The 27875-nt window shown below is 44.0% G+C and overlaps 1 protein-coding gene across 3 annotated transcripts in view; it reads left to right on the top strand.

Annotated features, from left to right (window-relative positions):
- Positions 1–27875, top strand: part of PPM1H (protein phosphatase, Mg2+/Mn2+ dependent 1H) — a 144505-nt gene that overhangs the window by 110169 nt on the left and 6461 nt on the right. Inside the window, exons 7-10 of one of the 3 annotated variants that reach the window (XM_055711688.1) lie at positions 9466–9529; positions 11495–11602; positions 19208–19359; positions 25502–27757. In XM_055711688.1, the coding sequence (XP_055567663.1) occupies positions 9466–9529; positions 11495–11602; positions 19208–19359; positions 25502–25649 (472 nt within the window). In that variant the 3' untranslated portion in view covers positions 25650–27757. Of the gene's footprint in view, positions 1–9465; positions 9530–11494; positions 11603–19207; positions 19360–23063; positions 23524–25501; positions 27758–27875 lie in introns of those variants that run through there. The other 2 variants (XM_055711690.1, XM_055711691.1) reach the window with 2 other exon arrangements.

Raw genomic sequence — 27875 nt, 5'->3', positions numbered from 1 at the left:
ATTGTGGTTGAGCAATCATTGCAAAATGCGTACTGTAGCTGGCAAGGCATCTTAAGAGCTGTGTCTCCAGCAGAACAAGCCTCCGAGCTGTCGCGAGCCATAATTCACTGGCAGACATCTGTGTTACTGACAGTCTTTCACAGCTCAGTCTCTGGGCTGGGGTTTTCAGGCCCATGGCTTACAGAGGTTAAATTTGTATCAGAAAGAGGGTACCTCTGGTAGCTTTGGCAAGTCCTGGCAACAGAAGCATCAGGGAAGACTTGGTGGCCACTTACGCAAAGTGCTGCCAGCGCTAAAAGGGGGTGTGGGTAGCCTGAGGTAGAATTATATGGGGGGAAAAAAGCAGGCCTGATGATAACTGTTCCTTTAAAGGACTGCACAGAATTAGTATTCTCTGTCTCTGCCTTTTAAAGAAAAGTTAAGACATGGTTGGTTAGGTTTTCCTTACTCATGGGTGAATCCAGTGTCAACAATTTTGAAGTACTTTGCTGACTATATCCTAGACACCTTCCCGAAACCTGTTTTTCTCACTTACTGCATTCCTCAGTGGCTCCTTCCAGGGTTCCCCTCTCAGCCTGCCCTGGGAATGGAGGAGCCATACAGTGCTGCACTTAACCAAAGGCATCCAGAAGGCACTGTCCACTGGCATCAGCTTTGGTGGTTTCAAAGTTAATTTTATGTTCCTCCTTGGAAGGCAAACAGCGGCCTTTCTGCTGCTCACATGGAAGCAGAGGAGTTCTTTGCTTGTGTCCAGATCAAAGCTTTAGCTTTTTGACTTGATTTTAGGGTGGTGAAAGATCCTTAGATAACGAGTCTGGTTTTGACCTGGTTTGTTGGCGGCTTCCTTTGCTCTCCAGGAGTTCATGGAGTTGAGCTGCATCCCATCAGACACAGTCCAAGCTGGTGAGGTACCCACCGCACATTGCGGGATAAAGCCCAAGGCAGCAGCAAGCTGCCCTCTTTGCAGCGGCAGTGGAGCACTTGCCAGCTCAGTGTGTCTGGCAAGGGGGGGCTGTGGCACATAGCCACCCAGGGGTCAACCCATGCTGGGGAATCGCCCGCCCACGTGAATTATTCCAAAGCAGGGAGGCTGGTGCCCTGGGGCGAGCACTAAGCAAAACCCATTTTATTCTAGAGTCAATATTGTCCACTGCCTGGAAAGCTGCCAGCCTGCTCTGCGCTTGCCCTTTTCTTTCCAACAGGGAATGTCTTTCAGCCTCTAAGCATCTGATTAAAAAAGCAACTTCACTTTTCAAGCCGTTTTATTTTGTTTGGGATGGATGCCTTTTGCTTTCATTGTGCAGCCTGCCTTGCCGTCTGCGGTTCAGACTCCGGCTCACAAAAACCAGGCTCTCATTAATCACTTATTGGGCATCCAGAATACCCCAGTGAGAGCCAACGTACATGTTTTGCTTGGTAATGCGCAAGCTGATTTCAACAAATATTGCCAATGTGGCTTCTATCTTATTCTTTATTTCTGGGCTCGATGTCCTTTGACAGTGTGTTCAGGTAGCCTGCCCGAGGAGTGCCTGAGCAGATTGAGCAATGCCACAGAAATGCTTTATGGAGCAGGCACCCGCGCTGCACCCCCCTTTAATATAAATTGATTTATTGAATCAAGCGCAGAAGCCCTGCTACAGAAACCTCGGGCTATATTCTCTGGAGAACCACCTAATAAAACAGCCCCAACTGACACTCCTCATTAGCTTTTCCACGGATCCCAAGGCAGTATTTAAAGTGACAGTGTCCCTCTTTTCAGCCTGAATTTATCTGCTGGCTAATGCCTGTGGTTCTAATTAGCTTAGCATTATTAGTCTTATTCAGATAAGCTGCATTTCCTAACAGCTTGATTCCAACTTGTAAAAAGTAATTGGAAGTCGGCAAACCCTGTGCCGTAACCTGCTTGATTGCACCTTTTAGTCAAATTCATGTAATTTACAAAAAGTCATCCTTCCTCCCTCCCCTCCCCCCTGCCCCCCCTTTTTTAATTGAGCTTTTTTTGTCTAGTGAAACCTTCTGTGCTGCTTCTGTTGAAATCCTGGCTGTATTGTTGTGTTTGAGACCTCAGCCGTATCCTTTGTACAATCGCCAGGGAGAGATCAAATTTTAATTTCATAATTACTTCACAAGAAAGCAGCCTTTTCCCCAGTCATGCCTGGTATTAATTTCCTCCCAGCAACTTACATTTTCATAATTTAATGATTATGGGCCACCTTTGCAGCACTGGGCCTTTCTGGAGAAGAGAGAGATAGGATATAATTTGTGCAGCAGAAGCTGTAATCCACAGCCACTTGCCTTGCTTTTTGTGTCTTTGCTCTTGTCTCTCATTGCAAAGTAGCCAGGGATGGGACATGCCTTTTCGGTACACGCAACCAAAGCAGCTTGCTGGGTTGTGCCTGGGCGTTTGGGGCACAGCTCTGCGATGATGAATGGCTGTTTGCAATGTGCATGTTATGCATCTTTTCAAGATTTGCAGCCCTCGCTGCAGGAGCAGCGGGAGGTGAGAGCTGACCTGCTGTGTACAGCACGTCTCCTGACAGTGACGAATGGCTCTGTTTTCCCCAAGTGCACACATGCCACAGGAGCTGAGCCAGTGTCTTCGGGGCAGGAGAAAGTAGAAACAAGAAAGCAATAGTGCTGCAGCAAAACAGAATAACTTAAGTCTGGGGTAAAGCTCTTTGTAAACGGCCTCTCTGGGGCCAAGTGAGTGTGACAAGAATGGGATTGGTCTGAGCTGCATCCTGCAGGAGCATCTCCTTCTGGAAGCAGTGTGTCTAAGGCCTGTCCCTGCATGGCTGTTCATCTCTGCCTGGGCTTTGCCTTGGCACAAGATCAGGTGCCGCATATGCAAGGGCAAACAAAAGGCTCCCAGTCTGTTTTGTCAGAAAGAAATTAACTGAAATGAGGTAATCTTAAATCTGAAAACCCCATCAAAAACAACTCTTCCTCATTAAGGTGAAGTCTCTTCCCACGCCCCTGCTTTCTCTGGCTTCCCCAGCTGTACAAATTTGACATGAATGCAGCTGGGTCCCTAGGAGATCCCCTTTCTTTCCATTGCCACCCAGGACTGACTTACGGCTCTGTTCCTGGATGAGAGGAGGCCCCTTGCTCCTTGGAGGAGTTTCCAGCACTGCTGTGGGATGGTGAGGTCTCAGTCTGCTGTGTCTCACTGCGTGCCCCATCCTACGCTACAGTGATCTTTCCCAGCAGAGTTTGCTTCATGTTTCCTCGTTAACAGGAATCTCTCCTTCCACAGGATCCCAGCTAGCAAGTGTGGAGCAGGCACTGCGAGGTTATCATGCAGTCTTTCTCCCATCTGCCTCCCCACATCCTTTAACAAGTAATACAGCAAAATGTGAATTTACGAGTCGTTTTTCTGTCCATCACAGTACATTAAGCCCACAGGGTGTTAACAGCCCACTTCCCTTACCCCTCTACCTCCAGAGAAAATTGCTGACAAACCTTTCTGTTTGTCTTTTAAAAGTAGAAGAGATGAAGTAAATTGTGAAGTGTTCAAACCAGCAAATTTTCTGGGGGAGAAAAAGACTTAGCCTGGTGAGACTGTTGGAGAACATGGATCCGCTTGATTTGCAGCTGCAGTGTCTCCACACAGTTTCTGTCGCTCAGTAGTGGAAGCTCAACTGGTCACATGCAGTGAATGAAAACGCTCACAGTATGCTTGCTCTGTCCCTCCTAGCTTCCTCAGCACAAAAGCAGCAAGGGAGAGTGTTTATAAACACACTCGGTTGATTTTTTTTTTTCCCCGATTGTTTTTTTGGGGGGCAAGGATGCTTCTAGATCCTTGGCCACCCTCTCCCTGACTTCCCCTCCACCACTTTCTTCTAACACTCCGTTAGAGGTGAATGGACTAAAAACATCAGTCACATTCCAGGAAGTACCTGAGAGAAGATGCTGGTGCTTGAATCTTTAAAATGGGCTGTCCAAGATGGGTAGCGTTTGTTTTCCTTAGGAATTATTTCCGCAGAAGTACATGGTGCCGGGGGATACATCCTCTCCAAAGTCACAGCTCTGTCTTATGACTGTACACAACAGTGAAGGCTCCCTGGAGGTCCAGAGCTCATGTACCAGTCTGGTCTGACCAAGCCAGGGGGGATTTACAAGATGAGGCATTATACAGTTTCAGGTTCAAAAGAAAGGGTCTCTGAATTTTCTGGGGAAAACACATGGTTTAAAACCTGTATGTTTTCCTTTTTACTGAAATAAACCCTCTGGGAGTATCTTGGTTTAGAGTAGATCTTGCCCCTAAAAACTGTTTTGTGCATATGTGTTGTTTTTAATTGATTTGGGTTTGCCATCATCTTTTAACAAACATTACTATAGCTTGTGTGCTTTTGTTATCTTTGTTTATTGTAGTTTTGTCTCTATAAACTATATGTCAGATGAGTAATAGGGGAAAGATACTGAGGCACTGGAACATTAAAGCTTACCTACCTAGAGGGTACTTAGTATCAGGCAGTGCTGTCTGGATTTAGAGATCCTGACTCTGCAGAAGCACGTATGTTTGAGGACATTTTTTAAAAATTATGGTTGGATTGAGACATAAATTGCATAATTTTCAGTTGTTCTGTGCCTAACCTGCACTATGCATCTTTTCTTCTTGGTAGTAAGCATGCCTTTACACTGTTTGACACCTGTAGTTCAATAGACAGTACAGATAAACAGTTCCTTTTGGATTGGTGATTTAAGCTCTTGTTATCCAAAGGGTAAGCTCCAATCCACTGATTCCTCGTGGGGGTGGGGGTGAGAGGAAATTAATTTCTTTCAAGTTTTGTGTTGCTCAAAGATTAAAATCTTGTTTTCTATTGGTATGACCAATGAAGGTTGAGATGGAGGGAAGGGAGGTTGGTTAGCTGGGGTAGTTTTGTTGTGGGGTTTTCTTGAGCAGGTAGAGGGTGTTTGGGGATAGTTCTGGGTTTGTTATTTTTTACAGAGTGGTAGCAAAGCAGTGCTAGAATTACACTGAATCCACAGACCTGTCTTAAAGGAGAGCCTTCACCCTCATACTCGGCATGAACTGGGACACATCTGATGCCACAGTGCTTTTTCTTGCTTGCTTTACCACAGGTGGGTTTATTCTGTGCTTCAAGCTAAAGCCTTTTGATGATATTTTTTTTTTTTTCCCCCCCGCTCTTCCTTAGTTTTAATTCTCAGTTTACTGTCAGGTGTCGCTACCAGAGATGCGAAATACGGACAAACTTGCTCAAGCCAAGTGCTGTGGCAAAGCAGAGCACGGAGTCTGGATTCCCCTGTCGTGCTCAGGACTGAGCCTTTCAGGTCAGGGTAGATTGTGTTTTTGCCACCATCTGTTGTGCCTGGGGATGCCAACACAACGCTTCTTATGACCAGTAACCTTACATAGTTTGCTGTAAAAGAAAATATAATGTGGATTTTGGTTTTAGTCATCATCAGCTTCTACTCTGGTGTGAATTTGTGTGAGCTTTCAGAAAGCCAATTTTAGGAACAAATAGTATGGCAGGAGAATGCATAACACATGTAAGAGATTATCTAGGATTTTGGCTCTGAAATCGGTATTTGGGAACTGACCGTTTTTTCAAGTTCTGACCCAGTAATATACAGGTAACGTTGATAATCTTTTAGTTAAAGAGTGCCTAAAACACTGCTTATGACCTCAGCACTCTGGGAAACTTCTTCTGTAGATTGTCTTGTGCATTTAGCAGCTTCTGGTGATTTTTTGTCATGTATTTAGAGCAGATTCCAGTGAGCATATGAGTAACGTTGTGTCAGCCCTAGTTTTTTCATCCTGACGTCTGCTTTGGCTCCCGGTGCGATTTGGCCCGGTTTTCCAAAATGTTGATCCTGAGTCCAAATGTAACTTTGTGGGTGGTACGTATGTCAAGCCGTAGTTCAGTATTTTTGGACAGCAGTAACATTTCATAATTCTTTTGAAATTACAAGAAGAAACAAAGTTAACTGAAAAAAACACGGCTAGGTCTAGCTGAGCACAAGCTCGCCTTTTCGACTCCCCCCTCTGCCCCCCATTTTTCCATTTGGAAAAAATAGAGGTTTATGTGGCAGAAGCACTTGACAGGATTTAGGCTTGTTCAAAGCAGCAAGCAATAGCATAGCCTTGTCTTTATAAGCTGCCTTGTCATGCTGTGGCAGCCACTGAGACCTCTTGGGATGTGGACAAGGAAGATGGGAAGAGTGGAGAGTTGCAACCCTGTGTCTCTGTATGTTAAAACAGTGAGCTAGGCTGAATTACAGAGATGGCTGAATAAGGCCATGTGGGCACTAAAAAAGCTGAACCACCCCTTCAGGTTCTAAGTCTCTGTTTGATATACCTACTGCCATATTATATGTTTATATGCAGCACACTCTAAACAGCACAGGAAGGTATAAGTGTAACTTTGTTACATAAAATCAAGTGAAATAGTCCAGAAGGTTGTAGCCTGTGTGAAATAAACACATGTACAAAGTACAGGAGGTTTCACAGGGTATAAATCAAAATGAACTTCATAGCTTCCATCCTTCTCCCCAGTGCAGTTGCTGAGCTGCTAGCTGAAAAGCTGTCCTTCATCCTTCTCTTGCCGCAAACCACACGCTCATATATTATTAATTCTGTTTTACTAGTAATGCAGGACATAGGTACTTCTCTAGAGTGTCTCGGGTTGCTTTTCAGTGTGTCTGTGCCAGCTCCACTGCTGCAGTTGCAGTTCTGAGCATTGTTTTTCAAGCGCTGATAATTTTTCAGGCAATAGCAACATCAACAGAAAAAGCACGTTTGAGATGAGTTCTGACACCCAAGTTCTGAGCCCAGGAGGTCGTTTGCTGTGAGAAGCCGCAAAACCAATCACTGTAGCCCTCTGGGCCTCCCTCACTTAGTCACATTGCTTCAGGAGGTTGCAGGCTAGCCAGCTGCCCTTCCTAATCTGCTGATGAAACCAGTTAGCTTCAGCCCTTGCAATGCAGCCTCTTCCAGCGTCCTTACACCATTGTGTCACAGTTGAAGGCCACAGGGACAATGGGCTTTATAGTGGTTCCATAGAAGATGCTGGATTCGTCAGTGGGGACTATTACTTTCAAGGACTCAGGCCTGAATGATGGCTTTTTCACCCCTTCTTTTTTCTTTCTTCCAAAAGCGTAGTCAGTGTGAGGTGCTAGGCAGGAGAATATAAGGGAGGATGGGAGAGAGGGGAAAACTTGGTCCCGGTTCTTGGCTACCTACAGGACAGTGTAAAGTGAGGGCTTTAGTCTTAAGTATTTGTAGTTATCTTGCAGATAATATCATTTATGGGTAAAGAATGGGTTTGGGTTTTCCTTTAAAAAGTGGATTGCAAATATTTGAGTCACATCAACTTAGTCTTGTTTGCTATTTGTTACAAATATGTACAACAACTTGAAAATCCAGTAGGAGTGGTTGTCATGTCAGGCTTGTGGTTTGATTAGTCATTTGACTCTGATGCTCAGCATGGACTCGGCTGATACCCTTTTTCTTGGTGTCAGAGTACAGCTGGCTCTATGCAGGGAATAGAAAAAAGTTCAGACTCCTCCTCAAGGAGGTTTTGCTAGGGCTCCCAGCACTATAGGTCCAGCTGAAAGCTTTGGGACATGTTCATGAGCAGTCAGGGGTGGTAAAATTCTTCCTCCACCTTCAAACCAGGATGTCCAAGTTGCGAGGCAGAGACGTTAGCTATTCCCTGCTGGAAATAGAGGAAGGAATGAGAGTAGAGTCCATGACTGACTCATCCTTCCCAATAAAATGCTATTCCAGGATTTCAACATCAGGGAAGTATTGTCATGCTGGCTACTTGTAGTGATTTGTGCTTTTTTTGCTCGATTTAAGAGCTAATCCATTTGCCCTCCCCAGTACAAAATGCCATGTAAATGCCTTCACTGTATTGTTTCTTAAAAGATGCCCAAGTATCATGGTTATATACCCAAGATGTTCTTGACTGTGTGGTCTCCTATGAAGCACCCACCTGTTTTGCAAACCTCACCTGGTTCTGTTTGGGATTTCACACTAGTAATGTTTTGTAGTATGCGAGCAGAGTCCTCCACAGATGTTCCTTCTATGCATTTTGGTTGCTTTTCCTTTTTTCTTCCCCCTCCCCTTACTCCAAAACCCTAATATGGACCCTACCTGTGATTACTGGGACATGTGAAGGTGGGGCTTAAATGTCTATGTCACTCTTTTAAGTCTGAGGCTTGCCTGGGAGATGCAGCATGTGTAGCTGTGTAATACAGCACCACTTATTGATCCAAGGTCTATGCCATATTTTGGCGAAGCAGGGGACAGTTCGATTACAATATAGGATTTCAACCTTTAATTTTTAATTTCCTGCTGGTTTGTGTCACAGCCATAACATTGCTTAAACCTGATCAAATGTGACTTGCCAGAGCTCAAGCAGCCAGCATGGCTGGAGAGCTGTGCAGCAGAGCTTGGCGGTGGCTGGCAGGGGACCCGCTGCGGTGCCTTCCCTCCTCCTGCTTGTCCCTTCCACTTTGGCAGGGAGTGCTCACTCGTGTGCTCAGGGAATGTTTTTGGTGTTACCCCAAGGGCTCTGGGCATGGGCGGGCCAGGGGGAAGGGCGACATGCAGGGAAAGGGTAGGGGGACAATTTTGTGGTATGAGGAGAAGCATGACCTTCTGGGGCAATGTACTTTAACCAAAGAGGCTTTCCAGCACCCCACCTCGAGCATGTGTTACACAAACTGTGGGACTCTACAGCTTATAATAATGACAGCAATCTATTTATTTATTTTATTTCTCACTGGCAAAATTGCTCACCTTCTCACCTCATCAGTATCAACAGCTGGATGCATAGAAGGTGGAGTACGCAGGCATGTGGTAAACAGCATCAGAGCATGAGCATTTACTTCTCTTGGCCATGGGAAAGCTGCTGTGAAACGTGAAATCTCTGACAACCTTGAGTGTTCCAGTCAAGGTCAAATGATCACTAAATATCTTTCTAAGACTCTTCAGCACATGATGCTTCTCTTAGTTTAAGTGGTCCTGAAAGGTGAGAACAGGATCAGAGCACTGTTTCACACTTTGACTGTGTACATATTTTGTCATTGCTCACCATTTCATATTAGCAGAGTGCATCTAGTCATTGGTTAGCTTCTTGATGGGTTTGGGAGGCTTTTTGTTTGGTTCAGGGGGGTTTTGTGACGCTGTATTACTGTATACCTGCTGCCATAGCCAACGATACCTTACCTGATTAGGATGTCATTCCAGTCTACCTCTTCTTCCTTGCAAGCAATAGGAGCAGCTTGGCATGTTAAATATTTCCTTGTGTCCACTATTCTTTTTGGTGAAATGGGTAATTCTTTTGGGAAAATCTTTCCACAGAAAAAGAAAAAATAATGTTGTGGTTTTTTTTTAAAAAAATATTTTTATTTATATCACAGCTGCTTGTTTCAGGGCACTGGGTCACTAATTGAGTGCAAGCTTTATAAATGTTGTTTGTCCTCCCCCCACAGGGCATACAAAACCATTGAGGAAGATGACTTGAAGTTTCCCCTTATATACGGAGAAGGCAAGAAGGTGGGCACGTTTGCTTTCCTCAGACCAAAGGAAGAAGGAATTCTGTGCTGTTTACCACTTGGTTTAGCCTGTGGCAGTCCAGTGTTTTCCACTCAGTATCTCTTTATTTTATTGTTTTGACAGCTTGAAAGAATATCTTGGTCCTGTCATAAATCAGTCTCGTGTCTGGGGGGGTGGCAGGGAGAGCTCAACCTACTAAAAAGCATTCTTATAGCAAACATAGTCATTTGCTGTTCGGTTTGTTTTTGTTTTTCTTTCATTGTAAGTAGGCTGCAATGAGACCATCTTAAATAATTGATTTAAAATGTTCCTGGTTTCACTGTAAATATAACTAGGCTGGATGAAGATAGCAAAATACCTCACGTTTGCTGAAAACAAAGTAGAAGGATATTTAATAGTGCTCTGAGATGCAAAACTCTAATTTAGGAAGGGGAGGGATCAGGGCAGGATTTGCGAAGTGTAACACTCCTTAACTGCATCTTCTTCAGCTTGTGTATGTAAACTCACCGTTGAATTTTTCTGATGTGTGAATGCTGATAGTTTTTCTTGAAAGGAAAAACAAACTGTTCCAATTGGGTGTACTTTTCCAGCTCTGTGATTAAGAACAGTGAGATCATTAGTGCTGATCCCAGCAAGCTTAGCTGGATGCAGCAATAGGATCAATATAAGGATGCAGTGGTGTCAGTTTGCCGATATTGGTATGCTCGCTGTGTTTCTAAATAGTGCTCCCCTGCTGCATTAGGTTCTTATCTTAATGCAAAAATACACGCTTTTCAGAATTAGGCTGAGTTTTGAAGGTTCGGTCCCGCAGCTTATCTCTAAATTTGGTTAGGTTTATAATTATTTGGAAAATGTTTCATGCACATCTTTTCAGTTTACTTTTTTTGCCTTACGGAGCCAGGCGTTAGTGAGGTGAAATTATTTTGAGTCAGTTTCTTGGTGTTATTGATGCTGTGGGCTCACTTGGTCACAAGCTGCAGCTAAACTAGAGTTTGGGGGAAGAGATATGCAGACAGCAGAGAGCAAGGCTCCCCGTGAGGCTGCCTATCTGGTCAATCTTTGGAGAAGCATTAATGAAGAAGAGCCCAGCACCTCTTTGGAGACGGCTCATGCCATAGGGTCATAGAATCATTTAGGTTGGAAAACACCTTCAAGATCATTAAGTGCAACCATTAACCCAGGACTGCCAAGTCCACCACTAAACCACATCCCTAAGCACCACATCTACGTGGTTTTTAAACACTTCCAGGGATGGTGATTCCGCCACTTCCCTGGGCAGCCTGTTCCAATGCTTGACCACCCTTTCAGTGAAGAATTTTTTCCTAATATCTAATCTAAACCTCCCTTGGTGCAACTTGAGGCCGTTTCCTCTTGTCCTGTTGCTTGTTACTTGGGAGAAGAGGTAGGTGCTTGGGGAAGGAAGTGGTGGACCTGCCCTAGACTGACTGTCCACAGAGGAGAGCACTGCGGTCAGTGTCGCTGTCACTTGTGTGTTCAGCAATTTAAGGGTGCCTTTGGCACTTTTCCTTGGTGGAGGGAATATATGGCAATATGTTAATAGGAAGAGGCTGCAGGTTTTTTAGTTGAGTAATTAGGCTCCTCATCCTTTTTATAAAACCTGTTTATTAACAGTATTGTTTTCTGAAGGAATATTCTTGTAGATTGGCATGGAACAGTGAGGTGACTGGGTTAGGTTTCCATAGTCCCAGTCCCTTTACAGATGGTCACAGTCTAAGGTGGGTGTATGCAGACTGGGGTGTGGATGAACACAAAGCTTGGAATAATGAGGGAAATGGAGATGACGTGAGTGTGAAAATCTTTGAAATTGGTTAGCCACGATAAATCTAGAGTTCCTGGGACAGAAAAGGGAATTCATCCCTAACTGTTTTAGTTACAGAATAGTCTTTTCCTATTGACACAGTGTGTATAACAAGATTTAATCCCATTGCTTTTCTTTATTTCCAGGCTCGGGTTATGGCAACAATTGGAGTGACCCGAGGACTGGGAGACCATGACCTGAAAGTGCATGACTCCAATATATACATCAAACCTTTCCTGTCCTCATCTCCGGAGGTAAAACAGCTAAGGTTCAACTATCTGATTTGTGGGAGAAAAACAAATATGTTTAGTGTACTTAGTTATTCTTCCAAAACTGTCCATTCTGATTGCGGTTCAATCCAAGCAACATGCTGCTCTTCAAAGGTGCAGCATGTTAGTAACATTCATATAGTAGGAATGTTATAAGTTCCCCAGCTGCGTGCCTTGGCTCTGGTTCCTCCACATCCCTGGCACAGCATTGATGCCTTTTCACTCCCAGGTCTACATTTATCCCATAGCCTTGCCATTCAGTGTGACAGACACCCATCTGTCCCCACCTTCATGTGCTCCAGCTCCCCTTGAGGCCTAGATCATGCTGCCTTCACAGAAGCAGATGTAAATCTGTATTCTCCAGAAGGGAGCACTGGGTTATCTTTCTTGGTAGCATAGTATCCTGCATTACACAGAGGATACCAGATCAACTCTTAAGCAGGAAAATGCCAAGAGCGATTGGAAGAGTGCTTTATGTTTCCATCTGTCTGCCCATTGACCTCCAGTTCTTAATTCTTTATGATGGTTTTGTGCAAACACCAGATAATGGCAGAAATGGCAGTGTGCATTCTGAAATGATGGCATAATGGGGATTATGCAGTATTTGTGTTAGGGGTAATTTTAAATGCCTCCATCGTTTTTACTTGCTGTGCCACAAACAATTCCAGTTTTTGACCACCAGAGACCTTGCAGTGAAGGATATCAAGCCTGCCAAAGGGATTTTGAATGTATTTGCTAACAAGAAACATGCAAACCTCACTTTGGTTTTTTTTCCCCTCTGTAACTGCATTCCTGTTCCAACGTCAAGGAACAGATGACACATATTTTTCATAAAATATTAAGCAAGGGCAAACCATCTGATGACAGCACAAAAAGACGAGGTTTTGCTTCCATGGCCCAAATGCTGAGAGCCGTACACTGACAGCTGGCTCGCTGGAGTTTTAACCGTACCCAGTATTTGACCTTGAATTTATTGCTTGCTGTAGCAGTGCAAGAGAATGAAAATACACAAATTACATAATTCTGCTAGGAAGGAACCAAATTATTAAATTAACCTTGCTTAGAGCATCTTTGAGACCTTAAAAATATAAACAAAAAAAGTGCTGGGAGATTCTGGCCCTGAAGAAAAGGGGGAGATCTACAGACGGCCCCTCTTCACGTTTCCTTGCTGTCAGTCCAGTACCTTCCCTCTCTGCCCTTTTGAATGTGTTGTATCGCTCACTTGGGACCTGCTCCTGCTCTCCTCAGCCAGCCCAGGCAGCAGCTCTGCCCTCATCACTATGAAGGATTTGTTTAGTGCCAGCAAAATGATGCAATTCTACCTATTTATTTTTCTTTCTGGCATGCTGAGATCCGGTGTTTCTGGGGTATGTAATGGCTGCAGCACAGTATCTCAGCACTATCATCTCTGCCAATTGCTGCTGCAGTATTTGTCTGTGTGTATAAACCAAAGCTTCTCATGGGCTTTTCTGATTTGTGTGGAGTGTGTCTGTACGTGTTCAAATTCTGGAATATGACATCCAGTTCATATGCTATCCACGTTTCAGGATCTCTTAACTGCTTCGCAAAAGAGAAGCAAAATTGGCTTTGTTTCCACTTTCCTTTCACAGCTAAAATCAGCAGAAATGTACGAGGGCAGGAGGAGGAAAGGCAGAGCACCAGCCACCTCAATTTAGACATACTGGCAAAAAAAGCCCTGAATTTTATTAGGAAGTAACATATGCTCCAACTTGCTTTCCATTGAACCTCCTTCTCTTAATCATCTCTTCCTTCTCTTCCTAGAGAGCACCCCAGTGCTTTATCTCCTTGTGTTTTTCCCTGACTTGTTCTGTCCATATGTGGACAGTGTACCTTGCACAGAAACCAGCATTAAGAAACAATGTCTTTGTGCTGCCATCTGGGAAGCTTGGCACTTGGAAGTAAAGGCAGGGACGTCAGGCAGCAGTCATATTTGGCCCTTGTGCAGCATTGGATTTTGGAATTGTTTATATAGAGGTATGGAAGCACGTGGTTTCCAGACCTGGAAAGGGGGAGGCACAGGAAATTAAGGTACACAGTGAGTTGTGACAGAGGAAGGATCCAAGTCCTTTGGCTTCTGTTTGTGCTGCAGTTACAGCATCCTTTCCCAAGTTGGAGGCAACGTGGTGTGTTTTCAGAACATTTTACTTCCAGTGTGACAAAGCTGTGGTATGCCATGTCCACCAAAATTTAGCTAAAGGTAAGCATCCCTGAGACTACATCCAGAAATAGGCATATGAAAGTAATTTGAAGGTGGTGTGAAATGGTACTTTGATAGAGTGCCAGGCTATGGGAGGAGAAGTCATGTAGCCAAGACTGACAAATGTAATCAGGATTCAGTGGCTCAGCTGTTACAAGACCAGATTTGGAGGACTTCTGCAGTTTGGTGAGCTCTAGAGAATTGAGCCTTTTATAATGAACTGGAGTAGCACAAAGCAGGCAAGCCATGGCTGAGGCTGTCTGGCATGGAATTAAATATTTATTTTTCATAATGGAACAGTTCATTTGAAAGCTTTCAGCAGGAAATTCTGCATTTTAAAGCTCGGTAAGAGCCACCTTGTTGCAGCTGAAAAGCAGGATTTCATCCTGAAATTCTTCAAATGGCAGCCTAGCCGTTTGGTGGGGAGAGGTGTGGCTGTGACAGCAGCATTTGGCCCTCACCAGCAATGAACCTGAAACCAGCCACCACAGCAAATAAGGAGGTAATGAAGGAGAATTCTTCTCGTTCCATGATGTTAGTAAAATCTTTCTGACAACTCCACAAATATGTCAAAGGAGACTGTTTTAGATTCACATCTGCCTTGTGCAGAAATCTTTAGGAATTACACCACTGAAAGGAACAAGCAAGGCAAATACTTAAGAGGAGTACAGTATGATCAAAGACAGTCAAGGTGGTTTCAAAAAGCAAACATCACACTTTAGTGACTTGAAGTCCTTCAGAGTTATGTCTACCAGAGAATTAAAAAAAAATAATAATAAATGCAGTAAATGGTCTTGCATGAGCACTTTGATTTCTCAGAAAACGTTTGAGAACCTGCTCTGCATCACAGGTTATTAATATAAAAGATATGAAGCTACAGACTAAGTGGAAAGTTGGCACAGTCTACTGGAAATTGGCTAAAGGGCAGAAAACAAAGGGTGGCAGTAAAAAGCTAAAAGGAGATTAATTGGTGAGTGCTGCAGGGAGCAGTGTTGGGACCCGCTTTTTATTATTTACATATAAATTACTTGGAGGGTGGTATTGAAAGATCTTGTCATTTGCCAGCAAAGCTGCACTGGATAACACTGCGCATAAAAAGGGACGATACAATTAAGAAAGGGCTTAATTTATTGGAGTAGCAGAGTTGATCAATAGTGCAGCGAGTGAATGCAGGCTGTTGTTTTGGGTCGAATTCCCCTGGGGCTGGCTGCTGAGGAGCACCTCAGGTGGCTGCAGGCTCGCGTGTCACTGTTGTGGACAGTTTTCGAGCTGCAGGGACTCATGTTGGTTGGCTCTTAAAAACAAAACTGGCAGACAAGCTGCAGCGCCTTCGCAGAGCTGCTGTGGTTCTTTTTCGGCAGCTCAACATAGGTTTTGTCCAGTGGGTAGATCCCTTTGAAATATAAATATAAAACCAGCCCACCAGTTCGTTGCTTGCCCAGAGCATATTTTTCTGAGCACTCTTGACTGCATGTAGGTGAGAAATGTGAGAAACAAGTGTCTAGGTTGAAGAAAAGAGTTACGTGACAAACTGCATAACATGTGTTCAAAAAGATGGGCTCTAGCCGTGTGCATCCACTGTTACCTATCAGCAGAGATTTGCAAGTACCAGTCAAGATAAAATATAGTGTAACCCAATGTTTTTTGTCATGGATGTCTGTGCTACCAAGGTCCTGGTGCTCCTGCCTTGCAGTTGACTCTTCACATTTTCTGGTTACTAAAGCCAAGTTTAGCTAGTTAACAGGTCAGCTCTTCTACATCAGGACAGACATCAGTGGTTGGTAGAAGTATGGTGACCAAACTGGGCTCCATTGAAGGCTGCCCTGGTGCTACAGAGAGATGTTAAAGAGTGAGAAAGTTTGCTAGGGCAGTAAAGAAGGGGCTGGTGGGCTGGGGAGAGCTGCTGACAGGGCTCTCGGGACAGCACAGGAGGCAGAGGACAGAGCACAGGTAGCCCAGGGCATTTGGGGCAGGGGTCACAAGTTCTGTGGGGCACTATCAGGTTTGACATCTGGCTGCAGAAGCAACGAGTCACGAGGGAAAGATTGACGATCCGGGGTGGAATTGCTAGGAAATGTGTCAAGGGTGCAGCACCAGTTAAGGAGACCTCTGCACTGCCAGCCAGTATCTAGCCAACCATCATCTGCACTAGCTGGGCTCTGCAATACTGTTTTGCAGTGTGTGCAGCTTTGTGCAAACTTGTATCACATTGCTTAAACCTCACTGTTGTTTAGTTTCGTGAAGTACAGCTACAGGAAGGATGCAGTCATTGGAGAGGTTGGCTCCGGAATTAAAAACCAGAAGGGTAATATAATTTCCATTGGAGTCAATGAGCTGCTTTTGGTCACATTAGATTTACAGGGCTGCGGGGTTGCTTGCTGTTGGGTAACTCCCTGGATTGCTCCTCATCTTTTCCAAAACTCTGGTATATCACACTCCCTCACCTTTTCTGAACAGCATGTGTGGAGTAAGCTGTGGGGTGTTGCACAATGTGTGTGTGTGTGGATTGGATGTTCAGTGAGCCCTGCTGTTCTGAGCATCCATTACACATGCCTCGGTGATGTTGCCCAACCTGTGTGCCTCCAGGAGCTCTGCTGTCACACTCCTCCATGTCCAGCTGAAGGTATGTGTTGCTACTCCAAGAGACCATCATTTACCCTAGTAAGAACTAGAACAAAGCCACTAGCAAAAAAGCGAAGGGTTAGGAGCTGGCTTGTTTCTGCACCTGGGCAAGGTGGTCTGTGAGCATAACCTGAACGTATGATAGACTGGACCAACTCTAAATTAACCCATTTTTGTCAGCAACATAGTGAGTGCAGCTGTATTTTAGAAATCTGAGGAAAGGAAGAAAGAAAAAAATAAAGGAAGAAAGAAAGAGCGAGCTTGAGAAAAAAATTAAGTATTATATGGATGTGGCTATGCTAATGTGTTCCTGCTGTGGTAACTGGAAGGCAAAGCTGCATTTCAGTGAACATTTTGTTGCATGTCCAGCTGGTCCTTGTGTACAAGAATCTTACCTGAAGTTGCCCAAAGCTTGCCTCCTGTAAACATGGTGCTCTCTTTTCCTTAGCCTGGGTACCAGCCTGTCATCCCTTATTGCTCACTCCACTGCCCTTCTCTGCACCTCTTCTGACATCTAGTTCCTTCTCAGTGCCGCCCCTTTCTGGAGGTGCTCAGGTGACAAAGCTTTTGCTTTTAGGAACTACCTACCTTGTTCCCAGATTGCCCATGAAACCAGTGATTGCATTTTTTTTCTTTTCCCCAAAAACTAAACAAATTATTGGTAAAATGATCTGCTCTTGGTGTTGCTTTAGCTTTTTGACCTGTGGATTGGCTGTAGGTAGCCTTGGCAAGTTTCTTATCTGCCCCAGTGCTGCTTCCCAGTCAGACAAGAGTGTTCATTTCAGGAGGATTCAAATCAGTGATGCGTGGTCTTGGTTTCCTGCCTTCTCCCCCACCAACTCTGCAAAAAAGGCTCTTGTGGTATAATGTGTACTTTGCCTAGGTGGGAGAGGCATGGTAGTCGTGTATTTCCTAGCACTGACATTCAAAGCTTGGTTATTCCTACAAGGGGCTTGCTGCTGAGTGCATCCTTGAGCGTTAACCCTGATGCTCTCGAATACTTGCCTGTACCTGAGAGATCTGACCAGAACGTGTGCTGCTTATTGATGGCTGCATCGGCCAACTTACCCTCCACACCCCAGTGATTTCTGAGTTGAAACCATGGACTGTTAGTGGCTGAACTAGATTTTGGGAGATGGGGACTATGACAGCTACTGGTTTCTGTGCAATAGACTTGAGAGCTGTGCTGCATGTAGGTATCTTTTCTATAACACTACTCCCACTCAGTCTGAATAAGGAGATATGCTGTAATGAACAGAGTATCTTCTCTTGACTTTAATCCTCTCCAAAGTCCTTATTCAGCTGCTACCTTAGATAATGAAGTGAAGGTTACATTTTACAAATGACCTTCTTGTGCTTTTGAATGAAAGGCGAACAAGTAAGGATTAGCAGTCAAGTCTAGGTGATTTTTTTTTTTCCTCTGGTACTGGTTGCAGTCCCATAAAATCATAATTACATTAAAAGGTCCGGGCATTTTATGTGCATTGCCTGCTCCATGGCTCCTAAGGGGAGAATGAACCACGAGGGAGAATAAAACAGCTCATATTTTCTAGTTATGCCAAGTGCTTGTCCTGACAAATTTCCCGATTGCCACTGCTGTTAGTGTAGCCCGAGGCTGGAGCAGGGTGTGTGATGAGGTGCACCGCTTCCAAACTTCAGTACAGATGATCGTTCCCTCCTGTCTGCATTGCCAAGGTTGTCACGCTTCTTTCAAACTGTGGTTGTTGCTCTGGTAATTAAAGTGCTCCGTGAGTGCTCTGTAACGGCTCCCCATCGCAACCTGGGAATTGCAGGCGGTTTGTCAGCTGGAGTACAGCGTGTGCTGGAAGGAGAGTTACGCCAAACTAAAGGCTCGTTTTAAAACACCTGCCATGGCCTTTACTCATTCTAGCACAGCTGATGGCCCCCCAGTACCCACCATGTCTCCCCCCTCCACTCCTGGCTTTCTCTAGCCTTGTCAGAGAGGGGACAGTGACAGTTGTTTTAAAGGCAGGGTGTCACAGAGGTGCCAGCAGCAGTGGTCAGCCTGACTGTGGCTGCAGACTGATGAGGTGAAGCCAGTGGGCATTTTGATAGTGTGGATAAGCTTGGAAGTTCACTTTTGTGCAGACCTTGAATCGGTCTCTACCTATGGAACTTCGTACAGATAGGCGTAACTGAGCAGGTAAACAGTTTTTCTCTGTTTTGTGGAACTGCTCACTTACTCAGGTGTAATTCTTGAGTGCAGCAGCTGCCTCTGATCTGGAAAAGTAAATGTGATGTCTTCTGCCACACAGGCATTTCCAAACATGCAATTTATCTGGCAGAGTTAAATGGATCTGGGCAAATAGTGAAAACAATTATTTGTGAATATTTTATTAGGAAATATCAAAAATTAATCAAATAAATTATTCAGCTTCCATATGACTAGTCCTGCCAACGATAGGGAAGAGCCTCACATGCTGAAACCAAGCTGCCAGGCAGGGGAGGCTTCAAGCGCTGTTGGCAGCAGGCGGCACGGTGCTCTACAGCCTGGCTTGGGTGTGCTTGCATCCCTCCCAGCTGGGGTCAGCACTTGAGCTGTGCTGAGCTGGGGCACGAAGGGTTGCGGTCTCAAGGGCTAAGTTGGAGACAGACCCCAGCAGTGCTGCAGGAGAGGTATTTCAGTGCCCTGGCTGAACCTGCTAACTCACAGCCAAACTCAGCAATGTTTCACAAACAGGTCTGATGGTTTCCTCCTTTATGAGTGTTTCGGGGTTCTTTTGTTTTAGGTGAGAGTCTATGACCTCCTGCAATACGAGCATGGGCCAGATGATGTTCTGATCCTAGCTACTGATGGACTCTGGGATGTGCTGTTAAATGAAGAAGTGGCAGAAGCTGTCACCAACTTTCTACCAAACTGTGACCCCGATGATCCCCACAGGTTTGTGCTTATGCGTGATTTTCTAGCTTCTCTGCAGAAAAGTGCTTTCTGGTAATGTAGTTTTGTAGAATAATGTTCAGTAAATATGCAACACCTGCAAGAAGACACTTTTACAAGTTGGATGGAGCTTCTACAGCAAGTGTGGGGGTGTGGGAATCTATTGTAACTCAGAATTGCCTGCTTTCAAAGCAATGGTTGTGGGATCACGGCATCTTGGCATGGGATCCATTTTGTTTGCTGTATGAGGTCCTGTGGAAACTGTAGGAGGCTGAGCTTAGAAGAACGTAGTGACAGGTCTCTGTCTCCATCAGTCACAGGTTTTCACTTAACTGTCCTCTAGGTAGTCCCTTAACACTAAAGATTGTTTCTCACTAGGACATCGTCAATATCTCTCTCTCACTGTGTATGTACGTGTAAATACTACACAGTGTGGTTCCAACTTATTCCTGGTCATCCTGCAACCTTTAAACCCACCTTCAGTAGGGGATGCTCAGTGCTACAAGCTGCAGGACAGGTATGGTGACAAAATAGTTGGAAATAGATGAGAAGTCTTACTATTTCTTTAAGTTGGATTTTGTCTCATTTCACAATTTTAACCTACCTCATCCTCTTAATTTCTTTGTCTTTATTACCTCCTACTGATCAATTTGTGTGTTTAAAACATACCATCAAGCAAACAAAGAAGTTCCCAGACAACTAGCTAGTGCACTGCCTGCCTTGAGTGAGTCCATCAGTCTGTCTGCTGCAGAGTTCAGTGTCATCATGAATTAGAACATCACATTGTGGATCAGAAATCACTCACTTGTAAAAGGGAGGACTATGAAAGTGGAAAGTGCTTTATCCTTCTGTAGGGACTGTTCAAGAAGGGAAGTGTGTGTTGCTTCTGAATTCAGGCCTGGCCATCGCTGTCTTCTGCCCTCATCCTGGGCTGAGAGCAGGGAAAAGAGTTTTTATACATCCCCAGTTGGCCTGTGGAAAGCGGAACCTCAGAAATAAGCTCTGGGATATCTCAGCGGCCCAAGTGAAAACACATGGAACGGTCTGAGAGCTCAAGTTACATGTGACAGCTCTTGAGGGCTTGAGGAAACCCATCTCAAAATGCTTGGTGTTTCTCATAATTCTAACTGGTCATCTCCACAGGGTCAGCCCTTGCTTGCTCCATCAGCAAACAAGGAAAATAACTAGGTATGGACACCCTAACAGCCACTGGGGTTTTTTAAGTGAGAGCAGCTCCAAAGTAACTCGTGAGCAGTATTTTTTTGGCCTTGACACAAACATGGAATGCAAAACCAGGTTTTGTTGCAAGCACTCAGTCGTCGGGAGAATGGATGATTAGCATGAAGCTGCAGCTGCAGTATTTGGACCTTCCCCACAGTGCTCCGAAGAGGAGATGTGCTATGAGTGACATCCAGGACTGTCTCTACTTCAGCAAGACATGAAAGTGTCTCTGCCCTCTCTCTTGGAGGAGATCAGGCAGGATTAGCAAAGGGCACTTCCAGGGCGCTTGGCACTGTGCTATGCAGATATGCCGTTAATTTAAGGTAGGAGATGACACAGCCAATCTACTTGTGGTTATTCCCTAGCACTGTTCAGAGGTGCTAGGGAGCTTCTGAGTCTCCTCTTGCAAAGGCATCTGGTAAACGTAATATCTCAGCCCTGCTCTGCCTCCATTCTCATCTGGTAATTGAGAAAGGTTGGCACTTCCTACTGTCTCTGCTGGTCCTGTTGTAAATACAAGTCTGGACATACTGTGTCCCTCTTGTTCCTTTTGATCTTTCCAAAGCTGGTGATGGCCACCACTTTTGCTGTGGTAGGAATGGGAATTCTTTGTTCAATATTTTTTGACTTGTAAAATGAGCAATTTTTCATCCATTATTAAAACACTCACAGAAATCAGAGACACTAAAGGAAAAAAAGATATTTTCTGTATTTCGTTTTGATTGTTTGTCCTGGTTTAACCCCACTAACTGGGGGGGATTAGTCCCTGTTTGTGCCACTGTGAGTACAACATGCTTCAGAATTGGGCCTGTTGTATTATGAGTTAGAACAAACACATTTATTGGTGTTTGACCTACTGGTCTATGAATGGACATCTGAATGGAAAATTAATTTGTTCTTCTAAGTAACTTTGTGCCAGGTCATTTAGAGGCTTACAAATAGTGGTGGCAAGACGTTTCTCATGCCAGCTTGCAAAAGGTAATTAGAGCAGTCCCTCATACAGTTTACAGTGATATTTATGAAAATTGCCTTTGTGGAGTTGCTCTTGGTGCCTGGTTGTAAAGAATATTTAAAGGATTTAAAGTACTGTGTGAGAGGTTTTACGTAATTACTTCACAGTGCTCCAAATGAGGTATAACTAATGAATTTACAATAGCATAGCAGCTCAGACTGTGGAGCTGCGTTCATTCCTCTCACTAGTCAGTGACAGGAGAACTGTTTGCCGTATTATCAGTGTTATGTTTAAAGAAAATGTTATCCCAGAAAATGTCACGTTCCGTGATGGGTGTAGTGACATAGTCTGCGGTGAGGTGATCAGCTGGAAATGTAAAATCTCTAGGGATGTAGAAAACTTGTCAGAATGTAAGAGACTTGCCCCCTGTGTTTGGTAATGCTGTGGTCTTCAGGAGAACCTACCTGTGGAGTAGACCTTGGCTCCACCTGACCCAGTAGCCTACTTACTCCCTGACAGCAGCATATTTAAAAAAAAAAAAAAGCTAGGGAGGAAGATTTTAGAGCTGCACAGTGCTTATCTGTTATGTAATCAGCTCTTTGTAGGAGCAGTATCCCTCCCATTTTTAGAAGTCATTTTATAGCCTGATGGGTAAGAGCTTATAGCCTTCAACAATGCTCTTGGGACTCTCTCCTGCTGGTATTTACTGTCAGAACTGTGAGTGTTTGTTACCCACAGAAAAACATCTTTGAATCCTGTCAAACGTAGTGTGTGCCTGGGCATCTCCAGGCATAGGGAGAGCAAAGTCCTCAGGTCTGTCTTCACCCAGCCATGCAGACACAGCCTCAGGGGATTTGGGCAGTGGGTGATGGGCACAGACTTGATTAGAGAACAGTTCCTCTGTGAGGGTTACGATGGAGTGAAGAAGCTGGGGTGGAGCTGGATTTCTTAGCTAGCTTATTTCTTATGGGTCCTGTGGCAGACAAGAGCATGAAGGGGACCCTGAATGATGAACAGGTGGTAGCAACACACTGCTACTTTCCATACATCACCTCTCTGAAGAGCTATGAAGATAGAGAAGCTTGACTCTTTTCCTTCAGCTGCACTTATGCAGGCTTACCCATTGGCCTTGGGAATCTTTTATTTCTCGTCCTCCCTCCTGTCCTTTCTTGTTCCCTCTCACTCTCACACTAGCTAGAGATTTATGAGGATGCTGGGGAGTTGTTCCACCTCTGCTGGGTGTGAGAAGATAAGAAGCAGCGCAGACAGCAGCACGTTTCCCCCACTGTCACCATTTCTCCTGCAGTGCTTTCACTGATCAATACTGAAAGCTTCAGCAGAAGAAAAAGACCCATATATATTTATTCTTAAAACACAAAAGTTGTATTCCAGCAAGGCTGTTCATTAGGAGGAAGTGGATACTTTAAAACTACTTCAGCAGTTCTCTAATGCTGTCTCGACAGCTGAATCCCAAGTTCACAGCGCTGGAGAATAAAACATTCGGTAATGGACTGCTGCTGCTATTCATTTCCAGGTACAAGAGACTCACCCTATCTCCTCTAGTGCCAAGTTGAACAGCATCGCTTCGATTCAGCTCTACACAAGGAAAGGAATATGTTACCTTGCTGCTGCCTTCACCTGTTCATTTTCCTTTGCTTCCATGTGCTGGTTTTCTTGTGTATTTCACAGTCTATGAGAGAATTTCTGGCTTATTAAAATTCTTTTTTTTTTTTTTTTATCTTGCCCTCTCCAAACATAAAACAGCCAAAGCTTTACGCAACCAAGAGCAATACTCATTCCTTTGTATTCTTTAGATGTGGGGAGCCCTTGCTAATTAGAAAAAGGAGGAAGGCAAAGTTTTCTCGCAGAATAATGGGTGTTTTCTTCTCTTAGATTCTGACAATAGCTGAGAAATCCTTGGAAAAGATGTTCTAGCCAAAATTCACTCAGCATCAGACATGCTGTGAATAAATATTCCAGTTTCTTGCTTGCCACGTGGAGTCCTTTTGTTCCTTAGCCCTGCATCTGATTTGGGGATTTGGGAACCAGGGAGTGCAAGTATGTATGTTTGGGTTTTTCCCCATAGAAAATACAATTTCACGTTGTGTTAGGACCGTACAGGCAGTGCTGCTTGTTACATCCTGATGTTACAGCTCAAGGTTGCTGGTACAGACTTAGAATATGTGGACGGTGTGCACATGTGTGTGCAAGTGTGTGTTAGAGTTCGTGCCTTGTGCCCTTCTGTCTAAAAGTATATCTACTGTCAGAACTAGCGAGGGCTGGAAATTTTGTGACTCTGTCATTAGTAGCACAGGGGGTGCCTTGCTTCTGTACAACGCTACCTGGATTTAACCCATCAAACTATTTGGTAGTCAAATATTCGTTCATTTAGATTGAAGGAGTCTTTCTAGCAGAGCAAATAAATCTGTTCCTGGTTCAGAGAAATCATTTGAGTTTAAGGAACAAAAATTGTAGAAACAGAACATAACGTGTTTGGGTTTTTTTTTCCTTCTTTTGTCCTCAGAGAGTGAATAAAGTCTCTACTGATAGAAATTACCATTTAATAATGCATTCTGTCGTGAAAACTTCTGGGGTTACATCAGTCCTGGATACTCAATATGCTTCCCTCCCCACCCCCACTTCTGATCAATGGAGATACTGTTCTTTTCTGTTCCTCATATGGGATCTGGGCAGATCATTTCTGGCCAAGGATCCTCCTAGAACAGGGGGTCTTGAAACGCAAACCCTTCTTGTCCTTCCTTGTTTCTGCAAACTGCAGAGGTGCGCTTTGCTTCTGGTAGCTTGTGTGTTTGTCTTTGTAGAGCCCTGCATCATCTTGGAGGTTGATACACTTTAAATAAAACACAGGCAGACGCAATATTGAACTGGGTTGGGTTTTTTTCTTGTCAGTCTATTTGATTAATTATTAAATCATAGAAAGTTTGCCTCCACCCAACCAAATTCAAAACATCTCAGCCAGGTGTTGCACTGCTGAAGAAGAAACCTGTGACGATAGCTGTTGGCCCATAATGAGGTTTCTTTCAGAGGAAACTTCTAAGTGAGTACACAGATGTGTTTATCTAGTAATAGCAGATAAAACGATAAGGGAGCACATGATGGAGCAGTGCCTATGCACCACCTTTTGGACTCTGAAACCCTTCTGCACCCAAGCAGCATCTGTTGTTTTTTTCAGGACAGAAAAGAACTCCTATAAATCCAGTGCCACTCAGCCCAGCATGGGCTGGGAGTTGTGAAACAATGTAAAAGCTGGTATTTCACTAACTGAAGCACTTGACAACTTACATTGATGCAGTTCTCATTGAATAAATATTATGAAATTGTTTTCATTTAATTCATAAATGTGAAAGAACTGTGGGACTCTGTTAATTTGGCTGTATTAACTCTTAAATTTCCTTTTCCAGTTTCAGAACAAAAGAGATTTTACAATCATTCCCACGGTCAAGGAAAACAGAGAAATTAGTCTACTTGGTTACAAGTGTAATTTGGATTTTACTTTTAGTGCTCTATTACTTGTTTTCAAATTACTTTGTTGTAGTTTGTCTCTGAAATAGCCAAGCAATGTTTACCTTCAGATGTGTCAGTGAATAAAAGTGTAGTTTTCAACAGCAAGTAGTGTTATTTGGGGTCCTCAGCTTTTCAGACTGCTTGTAGAAAGCCAATTTGTTACAGCAAGTGTGTTTAATATTTTTCTGAAAACTGGTGGAGCCAGGCACCCAAAATGACCAGTGACTTTTTGATCGATTGGTGCCTGACAAATGCCTTTAGATTCCAATGCAGGAGCCATCACTGAATGGGAAGGGGAGTGTGCCATGGTTTGTGTTTCTCCTGCCTGCTTCTAAAACATTGGGAGGCTTGTCCTAGTAGCTCACAGTAGTACATCTGGCAGGCCGTGAAAACCCACTTACCTCACAAAGATGAGCACTCCCTGGCTGTATTCTGCCTTTTCCACAGGTACACGCTGGCAGCGCAGGACCTGGTGATGCGAGCCAGGGGAGTGCTGAAGGACCGGGGCTGGCGAATATCCAATGACAGGCTGGGCTCTGGAGATGACATCTCTGTCTACGTTATCCCTTTAATACACGGGAACAAACAGTCATGAAAGTAGCATCAAGAGTGGTTATAGGCTGGGGATCTTCTGGGGAAGGGCCTATAAGAGACAGTATGTTTTTGGTAATCTGACCAGGACACTTCCAATTGATGTAATTATTCCAAACTAATGCTGGAGGGGTATTTTTCTGCCCGAAAGGTAGGGCTCTGCACATATACTGTATATGATTAAAGATAACCCTTAAGATTACAATTTCCCTATAGAAATGGTTTTGGTGCTTAACAAGAATGGGATTTAAATGCTGCTAGCATATTATAGATTCTGTAATCCCTCCAGGTGGGGAATTAATTTTGTTTCTCAGTTTACCATGTAGCTTGGAAGAGCCATTTCAGTTGTGAACGTAGAAGTGGGTATCAGAAGCCAAGGAGGCTCCTGAAATCTACCCCCAAATATTCAGAAAGTGACTTGGGTCACATCTTATATAAAAATACCTATATATACATATATGAGACTCAAGATTTTTCTTCTTTCAAAAAGTTGCATTCATGACTTACCTATAGACAATTTCAAACTTGTGTAACCCTTCAAACCCCCATTTTCCTCTCCTGTCTCTTCTTCAGTAACTATACTGCTGTATTTTAGTAGGAAAACTGAAATTGTTTTCAGTGTGACTATGCTTGTTTACTGCAGCTAAAACAGCCGCCTGCAAAATTGTCCAGGAGGAATAGGCCATAGTCCTGTGTGGCAAGGTTTATTCTGGTGTGAGGAGTTATTTGTCAAGATTCCATGTTGTGTGTATGCCATGATTATACAGAGCATGCAAAGTCACTTTTATGCGATGTGGTTTCTTTGGGATCAGAGATTTGCATTCATGGAACGGTTCTGCCTGCTTTATCCTGTTGAAAAAGATCCCTGACCATACAGCTTTTGCATCAGTTGGGGTTCAGTAAATTTATTTGCGCTCCTGAGTGTATTTTTAGTTGGATTCCTACTTGAAGCGGTGGTATTGTTCTCATTAACGATTTGGTTACACAGATAGTGATCTATTTAAAAGAAGCTTCACTCCTTCCTGCCTCACTTATTATTCAGTATACCTCTGTCTGCTTGACCTGGTGATCAGAACGTGACAGCTTGTAACTTTCTGTCCTCTTGGTATTGAGGACTGTAGTCAAGGATCAAAAGATCACTGTGATATATAGAAGCCCTTGGCTAGCTTCAGCAGCTTTTTTCTTAGCAGTGATGAATAAATTTAAGTGAAGAAAATCTGAGTAAAACATTATCAAAGTGAAAGCAATAGTCGTAGAGGGAAACAAGTGAGCAAATCTGAGCTTAACCTGGCTGCCTACTCTTCAAGCAGTCAGCTCTCTTACTTCGTTGGTGGGAGCTGAAGGAAAAAACAAAATATAGGCAGGTATATTGGCTGGGGAGCCAAGTTCAACCTAATTTGCCCCCAGACCACATTCTTTTGGAGCTGCTCATCTGGTCTGTACTTCTCGGATAGCCAAAAGACAGCCAAAGGAGCCGACATAATTGTAAGGCACTGACTGGGCAGCTCACAAATGTTGTGTCCTTTTCAAAGGAGGAGGAGGATGCTGTGCCCTTTGCAGACTTTGTCCTGAACAGGCATGGCCTAGAGCTTGCCAGTTTTGTAATTTATAGTGTGCTATGTAAACACCACGCAGCGCGTGTGCAGTGTAGCTGCCCAGATGCTTTATTTGATTGCGTCTGGAAGTACATATCCAACAGTCTTGGTGGATTTAAACTACCCTTTCTCTAAATCTCTAGAGCCAGTAGGAGTTTCAGGTTGAGAGCAGGCAATGCAGAGTGTGAAATGGCTCAAACATGCAGCTAACTGCATGATTTTAGCCTGAAAACAGTCCATGCATTCCCAGTGCCTGCATGTGATAAAGCTGTGCAGAACATGGATGTTTTATATTCTAGAGCTTCAGCATAAATCAGTGGCATATCTGATTGGGTGTTGTCATGGTTTATCTATTCTTTCCTTTTTTTTTCCCCCCTTTACCTCTTTTTCTGGTGAAGAGAGAGGCTTGGTGTCTAGGATATTTTTCCATGGCCCCTCATATGTTTTAAAGTTTAAGCAAGAGATCTTCTCTTGCACTTCTTTTTTTGGCCTAATAAACTTGTAAACATGCTTTTCATGCTTTGTGTAACTCCTGTTGTCTCTTCGCAAATGCAGTTGCGTAGTCCTCTAGCAATTCAGATCCTCTTTTGCAAAGAAACTAATGCTGGCAATTCAGTGGAGTTGTCTGAACAGCA

The sequence above is a fragment of the Falco cherrug genome, chromosome 5, assembly GCF_023634085.1.
Source record: "Falco cherrug isolate bFalChe1 chromosome 5, bFalChe1.pri, whole genome shotgun sequence".
NCBI classification, from domain to species: Eukaryota; Metazoa; Chordata; class Aves; order Falconiformes; family Falconidae; genus Falco; species Falco cherrug.
This window is presented reverse-complemented; position numbering and strand designations above follow the sequence as displayed.